Source organism: Cryptomeria japonica, chromosome 11, assembly GCF_030272615.1.
Source record: "Cryptomeria japonica chromosome 11, Sugi_1.0, whole genome shotgun sequence".
NCBI lineage: Eukaryota > Viridiplantae > Streptophyta > Pinopsida > Cupressales > Cupressaceae > Cryptomeria > Cryptomeria japonica.
Window position 1 is genome coordinate 509,618,825 of NC_081415.1, and position 21,011 is coordinate 509,639,835.

General features: G+C 34.6%; 1 protein-coding gene across 1 annotated transcript in view; it reads left to right on the forward strand.

The window, feature by feature from the left end:
* The window catches only part of LOC131034553 (uncharacterized), a 400,008-nt gene that overhangs the window by 84,914 nt on the left and 294,083 nt on the right, over positions 1-21,011 (forward strand). The window contains exons 5-7 of the mRNA XM_057966103.2: positions 1,083-1,177; positions 5,456-5,628; positions 13,076-13,150. Of these exons, the coding sequence (XP_057822086.2) occupies positions 1,083-1,177; positions 5,456-5,628; positions 13,076-13,150 (343 nt within the window). The remainder of the gene's footprint in view (positions 1-1,082; positions 1,178-5,455; positions 5,629-13,075; positions 13,151-21,011) is intronic.

The window sequence follows — 21,011 nt, forward strand, 5'->3', positions numbered from 1 at the left end:
CTATCCACTGGATTTGCCTACGGAGATGGATAATAAGCAAATCTTTGCATTGAAGTAATTAACTAGGAAAGAGGGAACATTATAGTAGTTGTAAGTGGGGATGATTAGTAATAGGTTTTTTCTACTGCAGATAAAAAATTGAGCTCCATGCACTACTGATAATTCATTTCATTCTTCTTTGTTTTAAGTCAACTCTGCACTTCTCTGAACTGAGTCCGTTAGTTCGGCTGCTTGCTCTAATAGTTCTTAAAAGAACTGTATCCTCAATTGCATCCGATGTGGATGGCAATGGACCATAAAATAGGTTTCAAGAGGTTTGGACTAGCCATTCATGGTCAGATGCCAAGTGGTAATCTACAAAATTGTTATGCCATGCTGCAAGTTTAAAAGAAACTGCATTTTAGGCCACAAAGTTGCCCTGGGTTCCTTGAAATGTCACAAATTGGTCAAAATAGGGATTTAGGCTGGTCAAAGGTGTAAGTATCTTGCACTTGCTCTTCTTGGGTTATCCTCACCAGTTAGGGGTTAAGTATCTTGCACTGGCTGCTCTTCTTGGGTTATCCTCACCAGTTAGGGGTTAGTGAGAGTAACATTATAGTAATTGGGGGTTTTTGGGCATTACAGTAGAGTCAATTCTAGTGTTTTGAGTCAACCTCTAAACTAGTTCTGATTTGTTACATGTGTTCTGTATATGAGCAGTGGCTGAGCATTTGTTTATTAAATATTCCCCTTTGTAATTTAATATGAATTTTTCATCGGCTACTTTGGATATGTGGCATGAGTTGTTTGTTGAAATTTTACTCTCAAGCTTGTCTAACTCTTCTATTTTATTTGATAATGCATTACTTTTAACATCTTAAGTGTTTTCATGCAAAATATGCTCTCAAATCTCTGCCTTGTTGTATTAGCTGACTGATACAATGTTCCCTATATGGTGCCCTTGAAAATATACTATTTATTCATGAACATATTTGCTTTGAGGAGATTTGGCTATAATATTTTGAGGATATTATAAATGTTCTTGTTATTTAAAACTTCTTATGAGGTCTCCATATCTAACAGTCTTGGCTGGCAATTTCCAGGTTGCTTTTTTCTGATAAAAGGCGACGAAGCTTTTATTTTGATGATGAACATTGCATTTATAGTTGGCTTTATTGCCAGGATTGCCTCAAAGGAGGTGAGATTTCTACAATTAAACCATGGTCTAGAATTAACTTGTAAGTTGTAGGCTGCATTGCTGCATACATTTTGTAAGGACCCAGCTTAATTTGTCCAAGTTTTTACCTTAGATTATAATCTGCTGTTTTTTATGAACTCCGTTTTTGCTGAATGAATAGTTTCAGAGGTATATGCTTGGTAGTTTTTCTGCTTGCACATTTTCTTTCATAGAATGCATTTGTTGTTCATAATCAATAAACAGGAAAGTATACCAAAATCTGAAACTCAATACCAAAATAATAACAAGCAATTGCTGGTAACTGTTGCTCTTTATTTCAGATATATGCAATAACATTAACTTATTAATATCACAGTAATCTCAATACTAAGGAATTTTTGACAGCATTAATTAACAGATTACACCTTATTTCCCACGCACAGCAGTATAGGACAGCAACAAATAATGGACTGGTATTTTGCCGTATACTTCTTCCACGCACAGGAACACCAATTGCAGGAAGAGGATATTCGAAAGTATAGAATAATGCCTGCCTTTTGAGGCACTAGGCATTATTGGATTTTAAGAAAATTGTAAAAAATTGTAGAAAATTAGACAAAAACTACTTATTTTAAAACTTAAGGGCATTTCCATAGCATAGAGATATAGAGAGCAAATAAAATAGAGTTTAACCTATGAATTGTGGAAAATAGATTTTTTGTTGTTTATATTCATATTGCTGGCTACATAGGCAAATATTTAGTTTACTTTTTAAAAGGGCTGTCAACAAATACACCATAGTTGTTTAAGTCTGAAATCAAATATTAGCTAAGTCTTTGAAGTAACTGAGATAAAAAATTATCAGATAGCAATCCAGCTATTGTTAGGAATTTAGTAAAAATGGAAGCCATTTGGAAGTGATCCAAGACTTTCATTGTGATTGAGGCGAGGAGTTTTCTAGGCATAGTTCTGTATTTGAGAAAGTTTATCAAGTCCTATTTCACAATTGCATGCTTTATATTCCCTAATGGCAATTGATAAGTCCTTTCTATGGGGTAGAATTCAACAAAACGCATGTGTTTAGTTGAAGTAAAAGATTAGCAAGCTACTGGTTTTGGCAATATCTAGCTTGCAACTACTATTTTAGGTGGAGAGAAATGTTGATGATTATGTGTTGGATTCTGTTTTATTACAAGTATGAAAGCTTGTTTGTTGTCATTCAGATTTATTTCATGGAGCACTTTGGATATATTGCTCATATTATGGATTGTATGTCTTTGTTTGAGCCAAAATTAAATATATCAATTAAAACTTAAAAATTATATAACTATATCTATATCTACATATATTATATATGTCTTTGAATGTTTAGCGTCGTGGTACAAATACTTCATTGGTGAGGCGGCCACCAAGGTTCAAACCCCTGTTGGGCCACTGAGTTTGTAGGCCTTGTGCCTTCGCCGGGTCATAGAGCTCACGGGTTTGATCAAGTGAAGTGTGGAGAGTGATGGCCCCACATAAATGGCCTTGTGGGAAGAGATCCTCCGTAAGTGGTCTCTCTGGGTTCGGACTACGCTATAAATCCATCGCCGGGTCATAGAGCTCACAGGTTTGACAAAGTGAAGTGTGGAGAGTGATGGCCCCACATAAATGGCCTTGTGGGAGGAGATCCTCCGTAAGTGGTCTCTCTGGGTTCAGACCACGCTATAAATCCAAGTTTCCTCAATAAAAAAATAAAATAAAATTATATATTATATTAAAAATTAAATATGCTTTATAAATTTTACATTATTTTTTATTTTATAGTTTATTATATAATTATTAATATATATATTACAATTATTATATAATAGTTTAAATTTTAAAACTACTTTATAGTATTAATTATAAACTATAAGGGTTTGCTCCTTCCTCGTCAAAGTGCCATCTGTAACATTGTATAATAGTTTTTATTTTAAAGTTGGTGTATAATATTAGTTATATACTTGTTCATGTCAAAATCCATGGGGTGTATAGAGAGCTCGAGTCATATCAAAGTCTTGATTTAGAGCAGATTTGTTAGTTGCTTTGACACTATTTCATATGCCCCCCACGATTTAGGATGACAGACCCTTTCAAATTCGGTTGATGACTGCCATTGCTCCTCCCGCTCCTCTATTTAGAGTTTTTTAGAGGTCGGGAGAAAACTAGGGGACAAAATAACAAATTGTTTCCATGTCGATTCCGCACTGACTTTGATTCCATCTCAGACTTGGCCTTATTTCTGAGCAATGCAGTAATTTCACAAGTTTTTCTACGGTTTTACGGGTTTTTGTAATGATTTTTTTCACTCTTTTTTTGCCATTTTTTTTTGGTTTTAACATGATTTAAACATGATTTAGACATGAAAATTGAAAATTGGGTCAACCATTTTTTTGTGAATTGAGATGTTTTCGGGGAATAGATTGGCTGGCTCCACGATTCGTGATTAATTGGGTATAATCGTGCTTTTTTGCATATTATTGCATCTTTGAAATAATCCCTTGGGTTGTCTTTATTTTGTCACCCAAGTCATCATTCACAGCCTGCAAATTTTAAAACAAATTCAACACAGTTCTAATGCTATGCCACTATATCAAAGGATATCTTATTTTATTATATTAATTCCTCCCAAATTAAACCTAGTGCACACTTGATGTAGATAAAACATCAAACATCCAAATCTGTAGGTATCTTTATTACCGAAATTTGTCTTCGAAGGAAAACTTTACAAATTTGTTCTGTAATGATTGCTGACCTGCAATCAGTCCACAGAGAAGGGTTGGGTTTTTGTTCAAATCTTCAAGCTCCAAGGGTTTGCATCCTTAGAAACTTCACTCCTCCAAGTAAAGGAAATGAGTTACATATCAATTTCAATATGAATCTGACATGTTCAATTCATCCCCAAAGCCACCCTTATAAAGACTCCCATCAGCCTTCTAAAAGATAGGCCAACTATTAATTGGTTGAGGCTGAGGCAAACATTATTAAATAAAGTGACAATTAAATAATATTTTATTCTTTTTTATTATTTTTAACCAAATTAATTAATATTCAGTTATCCTTTTGAAATAATATTTATTTTTGGGCAACTTAAATAATTAATTTAATTAATGTCTCTTTATCAAAACTGGCGACATTGCAAGCACCATCAACCAAAGCCTTGAATGAAAAATTTCTTGGATCTAGTTAACCCATGATGAAGATATTTGAAGCTCAATGCATCCCCGTTGTATTCCATCATTGCATTGCATCGACTTGTTGTTGCAATTTATCAATGCATTACATCCACCAATAGCACAAGTGGATGTCCGTGTGTGTGTGTGTGTGTGAGAGAGAGAGAGAGAGAGAGAGAGAGAGAGAGAGAGAGAGAGAGAGAGAGAGAGAGAGAGAGAGATTGTCCACCAATAGGATAGCATTATAATTGGAGAAACAAACCTCTTCCAAGAGCTTCCACAGAGAAAAGAGTATTATAATTGGATGTCCACGCTCCTTCCAGGGGTCTCCACAGAACAAAGAATATTATAATTGGATATCCACACCCTTTCCAAGAATCTCCACAGAAATGAGAGTATTATAAGTAGACGTCCACACCCATTTCAAGGGTCTCCACAGAAAAGAGAGTATTATAATTGAACAAACCTCGTCCAAGGGTCCACAGAAATACCTGCCATATGGGATCTAGAGTCATAGAACAAAGCATCTCAACATTGTTGTCAATTGAGATCTACAAATACGGTGCATTTGGAACTACCATCTGTCCCATCATGTTTTGTTTGGGTTCCTGCTTGCTAAAGTCAATTTTCAAGTTTTATATTATGGTTGTTTGGTTTAAGAGGCATTTAAATGTGACTTGATGATAGCTTTGTCAAATGATGTAATTATAAAAACAATTCCTTCATATGATGAAATGTGGTTCTTTTGGTTAATTCATTATTTGTTTAGTTTCACTTTATTTTTCCACGTTTTTCTCCAAAAATCTCTGGGAAGAAAAAGGAAGTATGTTAATGTTGAGAAATGATCAAGGAGGTGTATAGTATTCTAATGGTACATCGAATCTCATTAGAGAAGTACTAGTGGACAATGGTGTTAGGTTGTTTCAAGTATGCTAATGTAAAGATTATTATGTTGCAGATTGAAGTAGATTTTTATGCTTTGTAGAATAGAGTTAACCTAGTAAAATGAGAAGTGTGATAATGGTGCAAATTAATTGCCACCTGAAAGTAGGACATAGGTGAGTTCTTTGCTATGGTGTACTGATTTAGCTCTGGTTGGATGCAGGAGTTGAATGTATTGCAGCATGGCTACATGGGCATTTAGAAGGGTCCATACCCATTGTTGTAATGACTGGATCTATTTCCTCTTCAGTGGAAACTCAAGGAAATGTATTGGCTAAGCATTTTGAAAAGGGCCTATCATTTAACCTATCATCAAGTGATAAGGAAGCAGTCATGGTGAGATTTTTGTATGGTAGCTAGTTTCTCAATGCAGAGTGATAATAAATTTCATTCTTGGCTTTTCCTGTCTTCTTTCTTGGTTGTTTCTTTGTTTCATATTTTTCTATAGAATGTTTGCAAATTCAATGCAGAGATAGGATGGCTTCTTAGTAGATTATAAACTTATACTATTTTCTGACATTAGCCGTCTACGAAAATGTATGATACATATTTGTTGATTCAGAACATACTGAGATAGGCTCTATAATATTGTCTTTGAGCCTTAGGTTGTAAAGGAGTGTCATGTAAAGAGTCACTTTTTACTGGGAATAGATGTATTAATTCTATCATAGACATAGTATTTTGGATTTCCACATTGTAAGTCACATTACATTTGCTTCAGGTAAAAAACTGTGTGAATACTTTTGAATCAAAATACTGTCACTCATTTTCACACTGATTATTTGGATGTTATTTCTTGAAATTACCTATGCAAGGGAGATTTACTTCTTTGTATTGAGTACCTAGTTTGCCGGATACATATGTTATTCTATATATTTCTGATTTCTCTAAGTCATGAGCATAGGCAGTCATTATTTCTGGAATGGAATCACCTCACCCAAGAGCTACTTGGGCACCTGAGACTTGTGTTCATCGCACACAGTATGGATGGTCAGCTATCTCTCACGGTCACAGTTGGGACTAAAGGGACATACGTGCACTGTCAATTTTCTCACACATCTGGAGAATTGTTAGGCTATGATATTAAAATAGTTTCTAGGAGTAACACTCGTTTCTCCCAAGAATTATTCATTCCAGCACTCTTTTCTGAGGCCATTCTTGTGAAGATGCCATCAGAGTTTCTGTTGATTGTTCTTGGTGGTTGATGAGAATGCCGGTCCACCTGTTACTTCTGAAGTTGGTAGTGAATAAGCCTTGTTCTTTATTGGCCCTCACTTGGTTATATTGGAATTTCTTTTGTATATATTCTTTCTATGATAATATTTTGTCTTGTTAAATGAATTTCAAATATATTGACTTCTCTAGTCCCCATTTATTCCTAGCACTTTTTTTGTTCCTTTTAGCACTGTTGAGTCACTGTCATAGCCTGCCATATTTCTGAATCCCATCATCCTAGTTTGGCCATCTGTAGCTATTAAAGTATTTTTTTAATTTGTTTCTTTCTCATACAATTGACTCTTTGTGAGCCATTGAGTGGATTTCATCAGAAAGCTAGAGTGTTTCTGATTTTCACCCAAGATTTGGAATTTTTTAATTTAGTTGGAGTGAATTCCTTGTATAGAAAAAACAATGTTTTTGAAAATCTGAGTCATTCATGTTACTTCTCACAATTCATGTTTTGCCAACTGCTGAATTTTACTTCAACTCTTCCTTATTGAGGCAAAACTCAAGCCCAAGTGTAATGACTATACATCGTCCTTTTTCTTGAACTTTATACAGACAAATATCATGTTCTTTCTCCTGAATTTTGACATTATCCCTAACAAAACAGTCTTGCTTCATTTTGTCCTATTTAAGGACTTTTATAGTTGTGCTAAACACAATCAGAATGATCAATAATGTGTATGGAATAGTTGTTGCCAATATAAATATTGTCTGACGATATTTGTATTTACTACTGTTGTTCCGATTCTTTCAATATGAGAAGTTCCAAAGTGTGCTGCCATTATGATGAACCGTATATGTGGTGCATTCTATATTATAATATTTATATAAAACATTAATGTCCTTGAAGTCAAACTCAACCAACACTGTCCAGATTCCACTGTTATTGTTTTTTTATAGATAACTGCTTTGATTCAATTTGCAAACTTTTAACACACATTTAGGATAAGCAGGAGATGTCATGGCCCTGGATTAACATCAAAGGAACAGCAAACCAAAATATGAAATTGTTTGACTTCACACACTGCAATCGCCTATCTCCAATGATTGAGATATTGCAGATCAGATTCAATATTAACAATTGTTCGATCTTCTTTCCTTGGGAGAGCAATCTCGTCGAAGACATTAAGGATAGTTAGAGTTAATAACATTAATCGGAAGGAGTGATTTATCCTTGAAGAGGCATGCGATGGTCAAAGAGATCTGTCTCATTTCCAGCAGTCATCACTTTGGGAAGATCACAGCCTTTCACCCCCGCTGAAGGAATATTTAAGAACTACACCAAGCGATCAAGGGGCATCATCAAATAGAAGAAAGAACAGCATTCAAAAAGAAGATAACTTCCAGATCGAGCATAGAAAGACAGCAGACCTCAGATCGTTTCAGGACTGTTATTACCAGCATCTAATAATCCTAATATTTTCTCTTGTGGTATAAATATTGCCTATACATTATTTGTCAACAATTATCTCTTATATGTACATATATATGAATAAAAATAAAATACATTTCTGTAATAAATCTGCTTATAAAGCCCCATCATGTATGGAAGGAAGGAGGTGTAAGGAAGAGGGGAATTATGAGGTTGTCATCTAAGTACACCACATCAAGTGGATGTCCATGTTGCCTGCCACTGGGGCCGAGAAGGAAAAGATTTGTTCTTGTGCTTAGATAGGACAATCGAGAAGCCCCTATTATGATCCCCTTTTTGACTCTACAATGATGGCTATCGACCTTAGGGGATGGGGGATGGATAGGGAGAGCAGGTACACACATTCCACTAGGTAGGCCACCCTAAGTGGATGTCCATGTTCTCTGCCACTGGGGCCAAGAAAGTGAGTTTCTACTCTTGGGCTTAGTGTGGACCTATCATGCTTCTTCTCCCAAACCCTAATGTGTTTAAATAGTAAGAAGTAATATAGATCAAAGATGCAAAAATTGGAGATTTTTTGAAAGACTTGTGAGTACTTGCGTGCCATTTTTGGCCGCTAGTCACTTGCTGAAAAACTCGTGGACAAGTTTTGCCCTAACTTGCTGCGAGTTAAACAACAGAAAAATGTGTGGTTTTGGGCAAAAACTCGGCGGTAAAAACAAAAAAAAAACTTGAGTTGCAATAACCTAAAAGTTTTCACTCATTTTGCTTCCCGACCGTGACGGAGGTTTTTAACTTTTTACGATGTGAGAAAAACACTGGATAGCTTGGAACACGAATTCTCAGATTTTTGGCACACTCACATGATTTCATTAAGGCACAAATTCTTCATACAAACTAATTCAAAAGTCACATGATTTCGTTAAGGCTTGAATTCTTCATTCGATTTTTGGTGCATTGTCAGACGATTTCAGTCTCCTTTGTTCTTCAGATTTTTGGGCTCTTCATTAAGGTTTGGAGTCTATTTCAATAAATTTTTTTTTACCATAAAACCATTTCAATGTCAATAATTGTAGATTCGGAAACATAATGTTTCTGAAAGAAAATGAAATAATCGTAAGTGTAACCATAAAAGTTTAAAAATTAAAACCATTTTTCCATTAACCATAAAGCCATTTTTTTCATCATTTTATGCCATTTAAAAAGTGTGCACTCCAATACTTTTAGAAAAAAATCGTTTCATGGTAGAATGATTTGCTGGGTAGGTTTTAAACATTAACATTTTTCAAACATATTTGTTATCGTATGTTCATAACATTAACATTTTTCAAACATATTTGTTATCGTATGTTCATAACATTAACATCTTTTATAGGTTTTACCAGTATTGCTCTGAACTTATTAATCTTTAGAGCAATACTGGTATTTTTCTGAACTAATTTTTAGTTAATAATCTGTTGTTATAAACATAAGCATATCTCTCTTTAAGATCCATATGATTTTTGCATCAAGTGTTTTTCTTTCATGTTAAATGATTTATTTCATAAGTAACCATTGAATTTATTGGATGCCATTTGGTAAAGATTAATTCTTCCTCACTTGTAGAAAAGTGGATAACATGCTGTAATTGCTGTCACAGAAAATTGACAGAATATTAAGTGTCAATTGGGATCAAAATGATGCTAGGAAAATTGAAAGAAGTAGGAGAGAATCCAAACTAGCTTAATTGCTTGATCTTCTTTCCTTTGGACACCAATGTCCTCAAAGTCATTAAGGATAGTTAGAGTTCATAACATTAATCTAAAGGAGTGGTTTATCCTTGAAGAGGCATGCAATGGTCAAAGAGACCTATTTCTTTTCCAGCAGTCACCACTTTGGGAAGATCACAACCTTTTACCCCCGTTGAAGGAATATTTGATAACTAGACCAAGCGATCAAGGGGCATAATTGAATAGAAGAAAGAACAGAATTAAAAAAGAAGATAACTTCCAGATCGAGCATAGAAAGACAATAGACCTCTGACCATTTCAGGACTGTTATTACCAGCATCTAATAATCCTGATATTTGCTCTCGTGGTATAAATATTGCCTCTACATTATTTGTCAACAAATATCGTTTATATATACATATATATGAATAAAAATAAAATGCATATGTCTGTAATTAATCTGTTTGTAAAGCCCCATCATGTAAGACACTGCCTATATAAGAATATCTAATTATCTTCTATTTATGTTTTCATTGTTATTGGTATTGTTATCTTATATCTTGCTGCAATCTGGTAGGGTAAAATCAGTAGTGAAAAATGCAAAGTTCTCTAATGTGGTATTTTTAGGGTGTGAACTTTAAAATATTTTTAAGGATGTTAATGTGATAGTCAGTATATTGGTTGGTTAATCAAGTTTGATAGTTGCATGGGTAAATTGAAGAATTAGTATTTGTAAAGCCTTGTAATGAATTGTAAAATTTACCCTGTTGTAATATCCCCATTTTTGGTGGCAGAATAATTAATTAATTTAATTAATTAAGTTGTCCCAATTAATGATATTTCTAAAGGATAGCTTAATTGATTATTTTAATTAAAATATATTAAGTTAACTAATTTTAAAGTCATCAAATAAATAAAAATTAAAAGGTAACTTTATATTTAATTAATTTAATAAAGTGACTTAAATTAATATTATAAAAGTCACTTAAGTGAAATAACATTATTTTAATATTATTTAAAGAAGCTTCTTGAAAAGATGGAGAAAAATTATAAAAGAAGGTCAAGCTAAGCTTCTAATCATGAAGAATTTGATATTTGATTTGAGATTGTTTGGTGACGAGACCAGCTAGGGTTTCTTCCATTTTCCAGCCATTGGGAACGAAAACTCTCAATTGGTAATGCGATTTTGAGGTTGTGAAATATCGTCCGAATTATCGCTAGTGGTGGGCTTCATTCAGAAGTTCAACTTGAGCATATTGAGGATTCATATCAGATTTTAATGGAGTCGATCTTGCATACCATATTCAGATTTTTGCTTGTATGGCCTCATTTGTTCATTGTTTCTTTGTGGGTATTTGAGTATTCATCTTGGGAGAGCTTGGCAGTCATTTTGGAGTAGCTATCAGGTTGCTGATAAATAATTACAGTGGTCTGATATACTACAGCAAGGGCGCCATTGGCAACATATTTTTGTTCATATCTCATCATTGAAGCATCCTATGGTTTTGGGCATTGCTGCATTTTGATCCTTTGGTCCTACCAATCGTTTCAAGTGCCAAGAGGTGGAGTTTAATCGCTGCATTTATTTATCTAAAATATCGCTAGGCAAGAACAGGGGTGGCTGGGTGAAAGCTTCGTTTGGCCTAAGAGGAGTTCATTTTGGCTTGGTTGTTGATTGCTACATCTTCTTCATCATAGGCGCTGCTATATCCAGGTTCTTCATGATTTTGGAGTTTATTTGCATTGTTATCTGGTCTTGCTGCTGTAGGTAATCATTTATATCAGATTTGGCATTGTATTGAACATTCATTGTAAGCCAAGGGTCTTGGCCATTCATATCAGCATTGTACTTGATGATTGCACTCAATAAAGGAGGGATAAGTTGCATGCCAATTGTTTGATGTAATGCTTATATTGATTGAGCTCTAGATTATCATATGAGAATGCATGCCAAGTGTTCGTCATAATTCCTAGTTGCTGTAGATGCACATTTTCAGTCACTTATATGCATGTAAAGGTAGAAAAGGGTTGGCATAGCATGCTGAGACTTTGTTGCTCAATCTTGCATCATTTGAAGCATTCAAAGACATCATTTGCAGCATTAAAACTCATAGCATAACAAACAGAAATTCGTATCAGCAAGTACATTTCATGTATACAAACTGTTTGACAATATCCCTTGAGCCTATCTTCAACATTTTGAAGCCATAATCAGCAAGGGATATTACACCTGTTATGTTATTATATGAACGTTGTTTTTTTTCATGGTGTAATTATTTTCTCTTCCTGTGCCTTTTGATCCAAGTCTACTTTAGGCATGTATCTCTCTTCTTGTAAACAACACCGACTGGCAAAAGGAGAATCGTTAGATGCTTCAAAGCTGCTTGAAAACTCGAATGAGTAGCCTAAGTGTATGTGCTATCAGCATTTCTTAAATAGGCAGGAAGCCATTGGGTAAAAGTTAAAACTGTTGGGAAAAAAAATCCAAACGAAGGCTTGCTGAAGCAATCCATTGATAAACAAGCAAGGTGCATGCGAGAGATAACATCTTATTGAGCTGAAGCCATTACCCTGGGAACATTGGTAAAATGAGGATTCTCAGTGGCATCCCTACTGGCTGAACTAGTGAATGGAAGCAGCATCGGTATACATTTGAGGAAAATTGCTACCATGGCCCAACCCTTGACCAAGCTGAAGGGCTGCTTGTTTTGAAGTTTCTATGCAATCCGAATTTGCTGTTTTGTATATCCAATTTATTTGTTATAATGAGCATACAACTAAAAATAGTGATACTCTCTACCTCTCTCTAGCCTCTATATATACTTAAAACATACATTCAGCTTTTTGTGTTCATTACAGCCATGTAGGGAAGTAGAGTGACAATTGTATAGAAGGAGAGAATAACTGCAATGGTTACACAACTTTGAACGGAAATAACAGCTACAGATGACAAGAGAATAATATTTTCATCCTTTAGAATAGTGTACATAAGAATGAGTCTAAGGTTATTATTTGCTGATACCTTTTCAAAACATAATAATTAACTTAAATAGCCATGTTTATCAGCTCAGTCATATTGAGGCTAGTTAGTGCAAATATAACTTCTATACCCATGTACTGTCTAAGCTGCTTACACAGATGAATTCATAATAAATGTTAGGATTGGATTTGTGGAGTAGATGTTCTTTTTGCTCAAGAATGTTCCGTGATTCTGTATGTATTACTACTATGCAGACAAGGGGATTCATCACAATATCTTTTACATCAACCACGTCCGTGCCAATTGGTCATGTACCCTAAATTCCTTTTACTGTGTCATCCTTACATGTACATTTATCATATTTTATGATTAACATGTTAGCTTCTTTTGACTTTCCTTCTATGGTGAATGCGAGTGATCTCTATTATGATGTGCATCAAAAAGAGAATCAAGGTACTGATTGACTGACTGATATCTTCTTTCACTTGCAAAATGCAGGTTTTAAATGCAGCTGAATACTTTGGTCACTTTTGGAGTCATGATACATCAGTTACAGAGCTGTGTAGCTCACTGGTTTGTTTGATAATCATTCTAATAGTATATTCTTGGTGTTCTGTCATTTGTAGCCTTCTCTATTTTTCTTTAATTGTTGCCCTTCTGGTCTACATTCTTTTTCTTTTTCTGTAATGTGTAAAGTTGGATAACAGATATTATGATGATTTTTTACGAGTTGCCTGTATTGAGTAAAGTTGAATTAGAAACTTACCACTATTGTAGGTGCAGGTGTGAGTACATGGTCAAAAATATTTCTTAAAGTTTGAATTTGAGGATTTGGCTATATGTATGCAATAAACTGATGCTTTTATAACTATAGACTGCATGATAATAATAATATAATTGACTATCATGTAGGCTGATAATTTTGTTAAGTAAATCGGTAATTTTACATTCTGCATTTATATGAATGCATGGGTGAATGCACTATCAAGTTTGGAATGCTCATCCAAAAGCCATGTCAGAGAATTCAGTTCCATGAATATTCACTTGGGACTTGCACACAACCTCATGCAGGTATCTCTGCGTTATCACAACTAAATGTACACAAGTAGGATGATCTAACAAAAATATATGGCTCCTAACAAGGTCTGTTTAGATTAGTGTAGCCAAGGGTTTTCTCCACGGAGATTTTATGCAGTTTCAGGGATGGGGACAGAATGCCCCCTCCTTGTCCATAAAAAGATCAAAAGCAAAATGGGGATGTCCTTGGAATGTCTCCCAAAGGTGGGGTACATTCCCCTATTTGGAGACCTGAGGGTCATGGCCTGCTGTCCTGGGCATCCCTGTGACATCAGACATATATATGTACATTCTTATTTCTTTTTCGTCTTTTGTTTATTAGAGCTGCAACAAACAATGCTTTATCTAGTAGTGCTTCTGCCTGGCGTTGAGAAGGGGATGGCTGTTTATTTGGACAATTTATGTGGAGAAGCAGTTGTAAGCTCAACTTTTACAATCAGGGCCGGCATCCTAACAGAGACCACCATGAAAGCATAATACTTACTGGTTAAACCTGTCACTTGTGGGGTTTCACACTCTTGTATTGGACTTTCATGCTTTTTGGCAGGAAGATTAGTTGAAATGGGTGTTGGTTGAAAATTTTGTACACCTGGGAAGGTGTGCAAAATTATGGTTTCAGCCATAGCGTGTGAATTTAAAACTCTCCTATTTCTAAGGGAAGGCTCCCCCTTTCCTACTATTACAAACTAACTAAAATACATAAACACTAATCTAACTTGGGTGGGACAACATCCTTTTCTCGAATGCAAGTAAGCATTCTTGCATGATTGGCATTAGCTTGCAATCAGGTCTTGGAACCCCGATTGCAAGTGTGAGATGAAGTAAGACTGCAAGGTAGGAATAAACTTGCAATCGAGGTTTCAAGATCCGATTGCAAGTGAAATACATCAAAACACTCATGCAATATTGGCTTGCAATCGGGTCTTGGAACCCCGATTGCTAGTGTAAAAGGTTTGCAAGGTAGACACAAACTTGCAATCGGGGTTTTGAAACCCGATTGCAAGTAAGCACATTGAAATGCTCACACAATGGTGGCTTGCAATCGGGACTTGAACATACTTGTAGTTGGGTCCTAGAAACTTGACTACAAGTAAAGCAAACTTTAAAACAATGAGTTGACTTTTAGTCGAGTTTCTAGAACCCGATTACACGTAAACTTTATATATTTGCAATGACAGTAAAAAGTTCCTACTTGTAGTGACAACAAAAAGTTCCTACTTGCAATAACAGCAAAAAGTTCCTACTTGCAGTGACTGTCTTGAAACCCGAAATTGCACGAAAATGGAAAATGAAAACAAAAACCAACTAAAACTTGGACAACGATGACAAACACACCCACTGATGATTTGACATTAACAAATACGAGTTTTAAACCTCGTAAAACGTAGCTTAGAGAAGAAAACTACAAAATTTGTAGGGGTTGTCTATTTTTTTGAAAACTCAAAAATTGAGACAATAATGGGAAATATAGAGATTCCTACTACAAGCTATCACTTACCATTTTGTATTCACATTGTTATTTTTGATATCAGCATAACTTTAAGAATGATCTCAATTTTTAGTTATAAATGATCTTACTCCAAAAATTAAATATGGGTGCCTCCCCAATTCCTTGTTTCAAGTTGATCTCCATATTACCATTCCTAGGGGCATTAATGGTAATGCTTCTAAAGTTTTTATTGGTATGTGTTCTTCAACTTGAAATCTCATAATTGAATTCATGTACATATAAGTGCGTGTTATACACAAATATATTAGGAATGTTATTTGGGTTAAACACAAAAAGTTACATTAATTTTTTGATTTTTTGAATTAATGATGGTTAATGGATAATTTCGTCTCTTCTTTTTCATTTATTTTAACTATCTTTATTTTGAATTTTAAATACAAATATTTTTTATGTTATTTTATAGCCATCCCCAAAATTTGGGATTTTTTTTTGTCCTTGAAACCTGTTCCCCTTTGCCCCATTCCCTAGTCCCAGAAACTCAGAGGAACATTGGTCTCGGCAAAAGAATCACGACCCCAAAATCAAAGTAGCCATAGTACAAGAAAAATGGATTTGTTATCATTTAGTACTTAAGGGGTGCTTGGGAATCTTGGAAATGGGACATTGCCTTCGAACAAGGTCTACTAATGTCATCATATCGCTGTAGGCAACTAATTGGATAAGTATAGGTAGGTTGTGTTGAGGCCTATCTAACATCTGGTAATTTGGATGGTAATTCAAAATTTCAAATACTGTTTATATGCTGATAACCATACACTCTATTGGTGAATGATCATTCGAATCTAAATTCATAGTGATGACCAATTTGCTCCAGTGGAAAGTGCTAAGATAGGCTTGAATGGAAAAAGTTATTATCGCAAATGTGTCAAGATAGGTCTTATGACTAACCTTAGAGACACAAATCATGGATTAACTGATGTTGTATGAATGTGGAATCTTGCCTTTGAAGTTTAATTGGCACTATTTGCAAAATAAGGCCTGATTGAAAATAAATGGAAAGTGAACCATATTTAATAATCGCACTGACACTTGAATTGACTTGAACTCTCCAAATGGTTTCGCTTTGAGGAATGCCTCTTAACTATGCCATTTGGATCATGTTAGTATATGTAATTTCAATTGGACAATATTGGCATTGTGAGGACTGTCTTGTGGATTAGGAAGATATTTTGATTATATAATTTTTCCCCCAAAAGGTCCAACAATTTACATAGCTTAATGCTCCTAGAAGTGTCTAGATGAAGTGATGGAACAATTTAAGTGGTTACACAATTTATTTGGCTGTTCATTTGGACAATTGAATTGGGTATATTCTGATTAAAAATGCTGTCACAAAGTTATGAATAGCGAAACTGAGGTTTTAATGTATGAAACTATGCTTGAGTATGACTCTTGGTACTTCTTGGGTGCTTGGCTTCTCTGTGGGTCTTTCATAGAAGGACCTGTTGACGTGTTTTTTATGACAATGTCGAACACAAAATAAAGTTGCGTAACGGTCACTTCACTCTCTTTTGATCAAAGTGCGATTGCATGCTAAGATTGCAAGAAGTTCAAACAATCGACTCCAAGGTTCCTTTATGCTACAGACGTGACTTAGTTGGCTGATGTGATTGCTGGTAATCCAAGGGGCTTTACATTTGCATCGTTCTTTCACTTCTTTGTTGTGGCTGGAACTCCATCATCCGATATGGCAATTCTACTATGCTTCTGCTTCGAATGGACTAAAATGAACTAAAAGTAAAGGGGAAAGGGTTTAGAAGGATCTAAATCTACTCCTAAGGGCAGTGATAACAATGAATAGTGCTCTAGTGGACAAATTCCAAATAAGCCAAGCTTTGCTTCACCAAGATCAACTACAACTCCGCAAGAACCAGTGCAATCTTTTGGGGGTGCTAGAGGATTTTCAAATCGAGAAAGTACATTTGAATACCCCAAAACGACACAATCCAAACGACCATCTACAATCGAACTTAGCACAAATTTAAGGGGTTCAATCTAACTTTACACTGCAACTTACAATCAACAAGATGCAAAAAGTATGAACCATGGAAATTCATCAAACACCATTACATTCTCCATTGAAATCAAAGCACTATACTACTTCTACTCAAGTGAGGAAGGTGAAACCATGCAAGCTTAAAAAATAACTTAAGTGGACACCATCAAAGAACAATGTTTCACTGTTATTATCTCAAAACTTATCGCAACAATTTCATACAAGTTTCCCTCCTTTTACAAATGAGTGGGTCACCCCTTTATATAGGCCTCAAGCCATGATTACATGCAAAACCCTAATTAGGGTTTCACCCTATAAGATTCCCCACTCAAGATGCAACAAGGTGGGAATCAACAATAAATACCCCATAAAGCCCATATACAATTAATTACAATCCTACCAAAAATGGCATCCATGAAGCATTAATTAACCATTACATTCAAAAGGTGCCCACTATGCAATGAATGTACCCTCATGCAAAAATCGGCCTTGATGCCATAAATGCACCATCATCTCCTGAACGTGACAGTTGCATGCAAAAGGAATCTGCCATAATGCCATAAATGTGATGGCTGCATGCAAAGAGATGCTTCATTAATTCAGCGTGCATTGACTCAGCTGCCACTTGGCGATAAAACCTTGGAGATTGAAAACTTTAGGAGAGAAGAATTTGATCCATGAAGAATTTTCTTGAAGTTTCTTGAACTTTCCTTGCTTTGGAGGAGATTTTTAATGATTTTCCACCATCTCCTATTTTTTAGGAATTTTCCACAAATTAGGGTTTCAAGTCCAGGAGAGAGATAATTCTCCCACGAATCCAAATCTACCATCATTTTCAAATTTGGATGATTCTTGATGCCCGAGAATGGATTTTTCAAAATTTTCCCTACGGGGGAAATTTCTTGTTCAATTCATCCTTGATTTCTTCCTTGCCTTAGAAATTGATTTTCCACCTTCAATTCATCCCAGCGTGGAATTCATGTTGTGAAGGAATTCTCCTTTGGAAAGAAATTTGTTCCTTACCCCTGAGGAAGGAAATTCTTCATGCCTTAGCCAATTTTCATGATTTCCAAGAACTATGTCCTGAAGGAAGAAATTTCAAACACTTAGTCATTTTTTGACCTTTCCTGGAATTCTGTCCCGAAGGAAGGAATTTCCAACACTTAGCCACATTTTCACCTTTCCTGGAATATCTTCTTCTTGGGCGTAATTCTTCCCCGAGGAAGGAATTTTTTTGGTCTTTGAATTCATCATGTTTGCAGGGAGATTTTTGACCAATTTTCACATCTATTTTTTAGGAAATTTCCTAAAATTTAGGACCCAGGTCCACGAGAGAGAGAATTCTCCCACGAGTCCAAATCTGCAAACATTTTCGGATACTGATAAGATTTGGTGTCTAAAAATGGAAGTTTCAAAAAATTTCTCGAGGGGATTTCTGCTTTTCATTCTTCCTTCATGTAATGTCCCTACTAGTTAGAGATCATTGTCCTGCAAAACAGATTGTTAGAACACAAAAAATATATACATATTTAACCTCATTTGCAATTAAAGTTCAATTACTTAATTACACTAATCTCAATTCTTAAAAAGGATACGTGTGCAGCACTTGGACATGTCCTTAGGCGCTTGTGAAGCTCGCCTTCTTGGAACCCATCTTGGTTCCAAGCCCTCCAGGAAATCGAAGGTTAATTCAATTCCTGTCTTGGATGTAATTTCTTACACCCAAGCCATCCAGGAAATCGAAGGTTAATTCGATTCCTGTCTTGGGTGTAACTTCTTATACCCAAGCCATCCAGGAAATTGAAGGTTAATTCGATTCCTGTCTTGGATGTAATTTCTTACACCCAAGCCATCCAAGAAATCGAAGGTTAATTCGATAACTGTCTTGGGTTTAACTTCTTATACCCAAGCCATCCAGGAAATCAAAGGTTAATTTGATTCTTGTCTTGGGTGTACTTTCTTACACCCAAGCCATCCAAGGAAGACCATATGTCAATTCCTTGCCTTGGATGACGCATCCCATCATCCAAGTCCTCAGAGGGGACCGGCCAGATCCATCTCTTCTTGGATGAACTTAGTCAACCAAGCCATATATATGCATATAGATATTCAGTATATATACTGCCCTAGGGGTTATCATAATCCCTCCTTTAGACTAAGGGAGTTTCCCCCCTATAGCCTCCATCATGTAATCATACTTATAATACATTTTTTGCATTTTATTACTATTTTCCATTCCACAATCCACATTTACATATTCCTGATTTATATGTATTTCCTAACATATATTCATAAAAATGTTCATTTACCAATATTCACATTTATTTCTTAACATATATTCCTACTATTCATTGATATGTATTAATTTACTTATGTTCATACATATTCATTAACATCTAAGAACCTTACATTAACATATGTATTCATTAACATATGTATTCATTAACATATGTATTCATTAACATATGTATTCAGATGTTCATTATTTATATTCATTAATATATATATTAAACTATTCATTAATATATATATTAAAATATTATTACTTATATCTATTTACACCTACATTCTGTACATCTCTTACCCTACTAAACAATTAATCTTGTTCTGATTCATTTATAAATCATTTACGTATTTATTAATTACTAGTTATATGAATTATTAGTAATCTCTAAAAGTGCCATATTAATAGTAATTATGATATTAATATTTATTATTATCAATATCCATATTTACAATATTTATATTATTCCTTATTCTGATATATATATATAGTTGTTATAATTCTGGTTGTAAGAGCTTAACACCACCACTGCCTAATTACATTAGTTATTATAATTCTGGCTGTAAAAGCAGACAGACCTGACATGTGTCAGATCTGGTTTGCACAATAAAGAAATTAAATGACTGTCATACGTATTGCAGTCTACCTAAATCTTATTATTAAATTCTGCATAATATCATTTCAAACTTCATATATCAGCCTACGTATTAAGCACCTCCTTTTCTTCCTGTTTCTATATTTCTTTTTCCTCCTCATATCTTTGCAATTAGATTGGATGCCTCCAAGAGACATGTCCGATGTCTCTTCCTAAACTCGTCTTGTATTGCTCCAAAATTAATCAATTGTAATTGCTTAATCAGTTATCAATATTGTTATTGATATTAACATGATCGCTTGTGTTATTCATTGGAAACTATTCCGTGAACTTCCTTAGAGAAGAATCGGCTCCTTAATCTTTGACGTCATTTATGCCATCCGTATTAACCTTCCATGATGCCCATAAATAATAAATGGTATGCTTGCATCCTATCTGAAATGTATAAACTATTGAGTTTATACTTCAAGTCTTAATCGAGTCTTTGACCAATGATTGGGCTAGTGAACATATTGTATATCCAAAACTAGATGATTCTTCCTTTGATGATCAAGGTAAACTTATGTGGTAGAATCATTACGACACTTGAATGATGTGATAGTATTTGATTAAAACGTTTTATGAATATCATTGATTAACAAATATTAATTAATTAATAATAATTGTTATATTTATTTTATTATATCAATTTGTATATAATGAATAAATTAAAATATTAAATTAATAAACAATTAACAATATTTTAATTGCTATATTTAGGTCATATTTCTTGGTTAGGAAAAATATGATGATTAAGGATGGGGCATGGCATAGAAAGAATACACCTCTATTTGTGCTCTTTGTAATGTGCACCTTCATAAGTAATATTTAATTAATGAATTTTAATTAATCATTCATTAGTAATTATTATATTAATTAATAATAATAATTTCTTCATTTAGGGTCTCTTTCTGTGTTTGATTGCTTCCATAC